The 9,289-nt window shown below is 43.2% G+C and overlaps 1 protein-coding gene across 1 annotated transcript; it reads right to left on the minus strand.

The window, feature by feature from the left end:
• Positions 1 to 412: 412 nt before the first annotated feature.
• Positions 413 to 6,093, minus strand: LOC125531329 (homeobox protein knotted-1-like 4). Its single transcript, XM_048695740.1, has 5 exons — positions 5,785 to 6,093; positions 5,583 to 5,696; positions 5,365 to 5,476; positions 1,206 to 1,465; positions 413 to 1,066 (listed from the first exon to the last, which is right to left on the minus strand). The coding sequence occupies exons 1-5, from the start codon at positions 6,052 to 6,054 to the stop codon at positions 971 to 973; spliced, it is 852 nt and encodes a 283-aa protein (XP_048551697.1). The 5' UTR covers positions 6,055 to 6,093; the 3' UTR covers positions 413 to 970.
• Positions 6,094 to 9,289: the final 3,196 nt, after the last annotated feature.

Below are 9,289 nucleotides of genomic sequence, written 5' to 3' on the forward strand. Positions count from 1 at the left end.
GAATGGATCACACAGTTAATGGGCTTTGGCCCAGAAGGAAATCGACTGACCCAAGTAAGGGGTCAGTCAAAAAAAAGAAAGAAGCCCACACAACAAACAACACAGGTCAGGGAAAAAACGCAGCACAAACCTTAAAGAAAAATCCCACGGCCACAAAATTGACTGATCCAAAAGTGAAATTTCAGCTGACTGAAATGTAGCTAAAGTGCATTATTTAACTATAGTCGATGGTTGGAAAAATTATTGTTGAGTTGATCACATTTACGCTCCATCATGAACTTCACTCTGCGATGAATCAAATCTATCGCATGCACGTTCTGGGTTGCGTTGTATCACTGCTTAATTTTAGTATAGTTCCAGGGTCCTTTCTGAAAAAAACTTACAATATGCTAAAATGCAACCCCAATTAGAGGTCCATGTATGTATGTGGCCTATTAAAAAATTGCACAACATAAAATCCATTTTATTTTTAATAAACCGTGTCAATCTCTCTCTCTGTGTGTGTGTGTCTCTCTCGCGCGCGCTCAATTATTTCTCTTTTTAGACAATCTCTCTATTCTGTCAATTCACATAAATTAGCCTTGAGAGAAGGAATGAAGTGTTTTCACTTGGCCTGGCCCATTCCGGCCCCGCCCAATATACATTCTTTTACACCTAGCTGGGCATGATGGCTTATACCGGCCTCATTATTTAACTATAGTTATGGTTGGAAAAATTATTGTTGAGTTGATCACGTTTACGCTCTATCATGAACTTCACTCTGCAATAAATCAAATCTACCGCAGGCACGTCTGGACGTGTGTGGAATACGATGGTATATGCCCACTGATCAGAGTCTCAACGGACCACCGTCGGGATACCCATTCCGTCCGGTGAAGTGCTGGCCTTCCATCCCAAGGACGGCAGGAGAGGTGCTGCTGGAAGCACCGGCGTTGATATGCTGCAACCTGCTGCTCGTCGCCGGCGGCGCCTACCTCCAGTGCCGCTTCCTCTGGTTGATGAACCAGTTGTTGATCTGCCTCGTGTCGAGCCCCGTCGACTCAGCCAACGCCTGCTTCTCCGGTTCCTGGAACGCATGCACGTTACGTATGTCGCCATTAGCTATCAGTACGAAGCTCAAAAACCAAGATAGGAGTACGTAACGATCTCCATGTATGCATGCATGCATGCATGCATGAACCCAAAGTACGTAGCCAAGCACGTACCGATGGGTAGGGCCATCCCTGGTGCAGCTGCCACCAGTGCAGGAGCCTCTGGCGCGCCTCCCTCGGCAGCCTCCCGCTCTTCTTCTTCTTCTTCTTCCCGGAGAGCTCCCTCCAGAGGCCTCTCAGGTAGCCGCTGTACTTGTCCAGGGGCTGGCTCTTCAGCTGCTTGCCCTTGCCGGAAGGCAGGCCGGCGACGTCGCAGGTCTCCTGCTCATCTTCAGAAGAAGAACCCCCGCACTCGTCGTTGTTGTCGCCAGTTGCTTAAGACACACGGCAACGATCCAGCAAATAACCAAAGACATATATAGGTCAGTAATTAGTAGTTTCATCTAACGAGCCAACGTTAGCTAGAAAGATAGTGTGCTATAAATTGACGCAAATATTATCACTAGATCGATCGGTTTGCTTTTGCTATCGTCGATCGATCGGCTGCTGGCTAGCTGCACATGTAATGTAACCACCAGATCACCACAGAACATGCATGGTAGCACGCCCCACCACCAGTCCACCACCACCACACCATCCAATATCGAACTGACCATGATCTCTTTCAGATCAAGCTAATTGATCCTATGCAATCATGCAGGCACAAAAAGCTGGATAATAATCGGGCGGTACGGCCAACGGAGGCAGAGAACATTTCAGCCAGACGAGCACATGCCCATGCATGTACTATCATGTATGCGTGGCGAGATCGCAACCGCATGCATGCAGCGCCAAGGCTGACATGTGCATATGCATCAACGGGCGTCTCCGCACGGGAGTATCCATATGTCACTGTGCGTGTCTGTCGTGTTGCAGCGTTCAACTATGGCAACCGTGGTGTGGTAGCGGGGTAGCTGGCCAGCAGTTGCTTTGCCATGTGGCCGTACGGGCCGTTTCAGCATGCATGTGCCTCCATGCTTCTCTTTTCCAAGAAAAAGGCAACGGGTGTCTCATACAGTACGCCTCATGTCCTTTTTTGCTTTTACTCTCATAATGGAACATCTAGCTAGCAATCAAGACTTGGGACAACTAAGTTTTTGTGTTTGATTTGCAATATCTACAACGTCAAATCAGTATCATTAGATTCACCATAAATATATTTATATTTTCTTTATTTGATATTGTAGATGCTAATATGATCATTCTATAAACTTGATCAAACATAGAAATGTTTGGCTTTTGAAAATAACAACACGTTTTGTATACTGAAACGAAGGGGGTATATATGAACCTAGCTCTAAGAGCAAGGCTAATTAGAGACCCAGCTGCATGCTCTATTTCACCACGTCATATATATAGTCAATCTAAAAGCACATTCATATTGTACACACTAGCTCTACATATTATGTCGCTAATGCCACCCCTCCCAATGCTCCACCTTGTACAGGTGCTAAGACTGTCACGTAGGCAAAAAATCTGATGTGGCAAGGTAATTAAGAAGAGAGAGATGAGTGTGGTGACCCCAGGAGGAAACAATGCCAAGCGCGAGAACTTAGGCAAAACACTTAAATGAAAGAAACCCACCAATGCATGAAAAACTTTAGTTGCAAATCATTAAATGAAGGATGCTTAGCACCAACAAATTAAGCACTATGCATTGAGGGCTTTAGCTGCTAAAGTTTTTAATCTATTTAGCACCTCATGTAATCACCGATGCATTGGAAGAGGCCTTACACATCTTCTTCTCTCATAAAGTGTGTTGATGACCGTAGCTATGGGAGTAGATTGAGAACCAGGTTTGATATCCCAAAATTCAGATTCTTTTAAAAAATTGGTATTTTTTAGGTTTAATATTCGTATAGGGGTGTGGAGCACCCAGGAGCTCATGTGTATTTTCCCTAGGCTAATGCTCTATTTCGCCACATCATATATATAGTCAATCTAAAAGCATATCCTTATGGTAGACGCTAGCTCTAAATATTATGTCACTAATGTCTTACCCATCTTGTTCTCTCGCAAAGTGTGTTGGAGTCCATGTTGCAGCCCGCTATAAGTTTACAATCCACTCCTCTTCTCTCTCCCAAACTCATAAAAAACTGAGGTGGCAACTCTTATAGCTTGATTATGTCCCGGTTCAACAGTGGTTTCATACATAGCTACGGTAAATAAATAAAACAAGGGGGCATACATGTTCCTAAGTTGACTAGAAATACTTCTTGCTAACTCAAGAGGTGTCAGTGGGTTTTGTATCTAATGAAAATTTGGTAGTTACATGTTTCTATAACCACCAGAGGGCAATGCGTGTTTTGCCGCACCGTTCTTCAGTCATGAGTTAAGTTTTTCTTTCCAGCCTGTTACGGCTGGTTGCTTCATTAATATTGTGTGTTTCATCCGAGGTAGGCGGGCTTTTAATTACATTTGTGTTTGTTTTTTCATTGGCAAGATAGGGTGTCTGGTGTGCGAGGTATACTAAATTGTTCTATGTGTGGGTGTGCCGTTATTACACGTAACACATAAATTAACATATGGGCGTCACACGTTCATCTCGAAGTAAACATTAACGTAGCACACATATATTGATTCACTCCCTTATTACTGGTCCCATCAATGACCCCTTAAGCCCCGACACCAGAAGCTAGCATCCCTAGGGAGCTTAGTATCTTAAGTACATGTACAATTGCATATTTCAACCCTAAAGGTGCCTATGTATATTATTTTACTAAACTCTGGTCTTTTATTGTGACCAGAATACAAGTCCGCTTGAGTTGTTTGGTCTATAGTCATGGTGACCTTAAATATACATCCATATTGTAATGTGCATAATATTTTTGACACCTGGTTGTGGGTATCAATAAGAAGCTTTCCTCTCATATCTTGATGGGGGTGGTGCCTTATGTTGGGTTCTTCCGCTATCCAAGAACGATATGATTTTTGACAAAAAGAAGACTTGTACTCCTTTGCAGGTTATACACTCATTTACGTGTTGGTTTCATGAATGGTCTATGCTTCAGCGGTCGGAGCACATGAAGTTGTTCAAATTACTCCCTCCGTCCGAGTTTATTAGACCTAAAGACAACTTCTCTTAGACCAAGACACATAGTAATTTGCTCACATTAATTCCTCCATTCCACTCCCAATGCACTCTCTCACATGCATGCATCCAATGAAAAAGCACGCATGAAGTGTATTAATTTTCCAGCCATGACACCAACAACAATCACTTTCAATGCAACCAATGAAATGATTGCATGCATACACCTTTCCAATGCGGGGCCTTATAAAAGGGGACATGCTTGTGATGCAAGAGGCCTAATAAACCCGGACGGAGGGAGTAGCATGTATGCGGTGTGAGCAGATGATCAGGGATAGGGGTGCAAATTGGTACCCTTTAGAGCATTCTCTGGCCCTCTTTAGTTGAACTAAATAAACTAAATTTTCAGAAGTCACCCCACTTTTATAAATTTAGTACATTTGGTTGAGCTAAGAAGAGTCGGAGGGAACCCTGAGGGTCACAAATTTACATCCCTAATCAGAGAGGTGTTTACCCCACATGAATGCTGGTTTAGTGTATGGCTCGGGTGCAAGTTGTTTACCCCAGCGCCCTAAGACATTCTTCATCTTTTTTATGTTAGACCATGACACTGTTATTTTTTGGGGGATTGTCGACTTGATAGGGTTGTGCACATCTTTGCTATGTTGAGATCGAGTTTATACTCCTTGCGGTTATATCATCTTTGCCATGTTTTTTTTATAAGGAGAGAACCACGGCCTCTGGATCACAAGATGCACACAAACAACCTTGATACCATGTTGGCCTCAAAGTCCCTTCTTATCCATAAAAGTTTACCAATTCAAGACATTTAAGAGTCCTAATTAAGCTAGAGGTTTGGGAATTATAAACACCACATGGTACGCTACACTGGCACTTGTTTTCTTTCATAGATGATGACAAATAGACGGCGGCGCGTCTTCGGCTTGCTTCAATGCTTGTAGTCGTCGCTAGGTGGTCTACGAATCTGGATATAATTTTTATTATTTCGTGTGTTCGTTGTACTATTATGATTGAAAATGAATAGATCAAAAGTTCCTATAAAAAAAGTATTCCCGCAAAAAACAAAGATGACAAATAAGTATAGGATGCCCGCAAGGCTGCAATAGTCTTGGCATCATCCCAAACTCCCAAAGACAAGCCTGCAAAAATAACTTACTAGTATAATTAAGCATGCACACGCACCTAGTGCAAACGAGTCGATATGGGCCTCGGCGCTCCTCAAGAACTGATTGGCTTCTTGGATTTGCCTCGTGAGCTCCTGACTGTACATCACCAGCATATCACGGTAGGTCTCCTGCACAGACACACACACACACACACAAAAGCATATATATCGTTAGGTCCATGTATGCAAATAATTAAGCTCCAGCTAGCTAAACTAATCATGTAATACTTGTTACCATGAACTGGTCGAGCTCTGGGTCCGCCGGCTGTTCCTGGATGCCGGCTGAATTTGGCCGGAGCTCGTCGACGAGGGAGGAGAGCCGACCAACGACTTCCGGCGGCGCTCCGACCTTATTGGGCAGAGGAAAAATAACCAAATAAGAGACAGCAGGGCAGCAAGATACGAGCTGTCTAATGTCAAATTGGAATGGCACCTACTTTCCGGCAGTCAATAAAGGCTCCGAGGAGAGCCGGATAGAGAGGGTGGGACATGATCTTGGCCTTGATCGTGTCAGATGATCTCCTGTTGTGGCTAGACTCTCCACAGTGTTCCGAGGCCCGGAATGGTGTCGCCGCCGGCGCCTTTTCCGGTGGTGAAGTTGTTGTAGAGGCTGCGTGCTGATGCATTGCGACGAAGGAGGGAGCTGAACCATTGCGGGTAATGGCTGCGGCTCTGGGGCCGCTCCCAAGAAGAGGGGGCTGATCCATGCATGCGTTGGTTTGTCCGGCTAATTAATGACTCGGCCGGCGAGGTCTAGTCGTCGGAGGAAGCCTATTTAGGGCAAATGGAAGTTGTCTATTTAGTTGCCTTAAATTCTGAATTGATTTGTGAGCGTGCGTCTGGTTTGCAGTTACTGTCCGGGAAGCACAGTAGCTGGACAGTCATATGTGAGGAGGAAAAGGGTCCAATAATCGAAGGGAACAACATGGTCGCTGTTAAGTGCGCTATTCATGAAGTGTACAGTTGCACTGTCGTGAGCAAGCAGAAAAGGTATGAGCTAATTATGCAAAATCGCAATTTCACGAGGACCTTTTACAGTATATCACACATTTGAAAAAAAACATTCATGAAATCATATATTCCAATCTTAAATATACTCCCTCCATGCGAAAATACTTGTTGGAAAATGGATAAAATGGATGTATGTAGAACGAAAATACCTCTAGATATACCCGTTTATCTGACAAGTATTTTCAGACAGAGGGAGTACTATACAATGAAAGAGATGTGCTAGAGGTTCCTAAAAAAGAAAAGAAAAATGTTCGGTCATCGATCTGGTGGACCATCACTTTATTGGTAGATTCTAAACATATTGTAGGAGTCATTTGTATCATGGGATGGGGGATTACATGATTGTACCAGATCGATATAGTGGTGCCTAAATAAATAGGATTCGTCGGATCCACATAGTTATACCTAAAATGATCACATCCGTTCAATCTTCACAACCGTACCAAAATATATACTCTGTTCGGTTCGAATTAATTGAGGCGGCCTCTATAAAATATAAAATGAAAATTGTATAGATGTTGTGTCAATTAATTTGGATCAGAGGTAGTATATCATAACCAGTAGAATTTCATATGTCAGAAAACAAATCACACCTGGTGGTTCAACATTATAGCAGTGAGACATATCTCACATTACTCTTTTAGGTGTGCATATTAATTATTTGTTGGACCAGCATTCCAGCACGTGGCCAGCCACGTGCTGACCAGGCGACGCGCTCCTCCCGATCTACCCTAGGCGGCCACCACAACCTCCTTAACTGTACCAAAACACATCAACCGGTAGAACTTTGTATATCAAAAAGAAATCACAGTTAATTGTTCAACATTTTTGCACTTAGACAAATCTTATATGAGTTTTCATAAGTTCACATATTAATTATTTGTTGAACTACAGATGAAAAGTATATGTTACACCTGATTTAAACATGTTATTCCTTGCCACATCAATGCTTATCTCATGCTATAGATAGGTTACAATGTTGGAACGCAATAAAAGTATTAGAGTCAGTTGAAACATTACTATTACCTTTTACAATATGTACACAATTCGCAGTGTTGGTAATTTATACAATTCTTTAGGGGCGGTTATATATGTGTCCTAGACATATATAATTTTAAAATAATCCATATCATTTTCTTAGCAAAACCAAAAAAAAAACTTTATCTTGACTATATTGACAAAGTGATGGATAGGCCAGATGCATGTTTTTGTGCATGTAATTGTTGGAAACTTTGAACCCCAAAATATAACATCAAAGAACATTGCACCTATTGAAGATGGATCATACGGGAGGCCGGTGGACTCCGTGTGGCCCTCTCCTTTGGTCGCAATGACTGGTCGTGTGGGCCCTATAGGCAGTCTTTGTACCCTCTTTCGAGGAGGTAGCTTATATATACCCCCCGACCACAATCCTAAACATGATGCAGTTTGTCTCTATCACCACTTTGTTGTGCGAAGCAAAGCCCATCTATAGCCATGCGTCGGCACCTCGTGGTGGTGGTAACTTTGTTTTTTATTTATATTAGTTTACTTTTCTACACTTCCATGAAATATAAATAGCGTAAATATTTTTATTTTATCATGTAATTATTTTCTCTATCCAATAGTAATGCTTCCCAACAAGTTTGAGCATAAGAAGTTTTGATTAGGGGGGGGGGGGGGGGGGGGTTTTCTTTATCCAATAGTTTTGCTTGCCAACAACTGGGTGATGTGCTTGAAGATAGGTCTTTGGAACGTCTTCTACCCCATGCTAGTAAAATAGTACATCACCTAGAACCATCTATTTTGGAAAGAACAACTACTTATTGGCAGGCACTTACAAAAGTTGTAGGGGATATCGATATGCAAAGTTTTACCTTTTATTTGGATGAATATATTGATAAAGTGCCAGTTGTTGCTTTATAGTGTTTTCTATTTATTTTAAGTATTTTCATGCGGCAGATTTGAGAAAATTCAGAGATGAGTTCTAAGCTAAAATGAGGCTTGCGACAGAAAGCCATCTGGAGGGAGGCTCCCCCTGGGCCCACATGCCCGAGGGCTTGGGCGCATGGCTTAGGCACGTGGGGCCCACACATGTCTCCGCTCCTTGGTCTTCTTCGTCTTCTTCGTTTGCTTTATATGTCGTTGAAAACTCTAGATAAATTTATGGTGTATTTTTCTACCGATGTCCCTTTGTGTTTCGAGACAATCCAATCTCAAGCCCTATTCCGCTACTCTGCTGGAGGAGGAAATCAACACCTTCATCATCTTGACCGACCCTTGATGCTCTCATGATGATGTGCGAGGAATCCACCTCTGGAGTATGGGTTTGTAGCATTAGTTATGTAGAATCTTCTCTCCCCTTGGGGATACATGACAGGTTTTCTTGTCTCCAGACAGAGTATTAGCTATAGATATTTGCAGACGGATCTCGACCTATGCATACATTGACAAATTGTCTATATGAGTATATAACATCGCATCGTATGTCATGATTTGCCATATTTGTATTAAAATCATTCACCACACATACATATTGACGGTGCAGCAGATTTCCGTCCGTACTCTCCCTCGGAGGCAAAAACAAAATTACCCTAGTATAAAAGATCCTTTAATTCAGAGAAGCTCTAGCCTTTTGGACGGATGTCATCAAGTATATGAAGCCTGTTTACACAGGGGCTCACAGTTCGACACGTGGCTTTCTTCCTTGCCTACCAAGATGCATCGCGGACCAATCATTCGTTGGGTCACGGTTGGAAGGAGGCCGCGTAGCGTTCATCTTGTGATGTCGGCGTCGCGCCACAAATAAGGCAGGCAGGCCGGCAGGCAGGGCGCTCCTTCGGCTAGCAGGCAGCTGGTCCCTGCTCCGCCCGTGCAATGGTTCCTTTTTTTTGTTAGAGAAGCCGTTCGTTCCCGGGTCGCTGGCCGGGTTAAATAGGCTGGGGCTGGCCT

This window comes from Triticum urartu, unplaced genomic scaffold (assembly GCF_003073215.2).
Source record: "Triticum urartu cultivar G1812 unplaced genomic scaffold, Tu2.1 TuUngrouped_contig_6964, whole genome shotgun sequence".
Classification (NCBI taxonomy): Eukaryota; Viridiplantae; Streptophyta; class Magnoliopsida; order Poales; family Poaceae; genus Triticum; species Triticum urartu.

Excerpts from the sequence above, each read along its gene's own strand:
- LOC125531329 (XM_048695740.1), bottom strand. The coding sequence starts at position 6,054 with ATGGATCAGCCCCCTCTTCTTGGGAGCGGCCCCAGAGCCGCAGCCATT. Across the intron at positions 5,477-5,582 it reads CAGAGCTCGACCAGTTCATG|GAGACCTACCGTGATATGCT; the intron begins GTAACAAGTATT and ends GTGTCTGTGCAG. Across the intron at positions 1,067-1,205 it reads AGGGATGGCCCTACCCATCG|GAACCGGAGAAGCAGGCGTT; the intron begins GTACGTGCTTGG and ends CATGCGTTCCAG.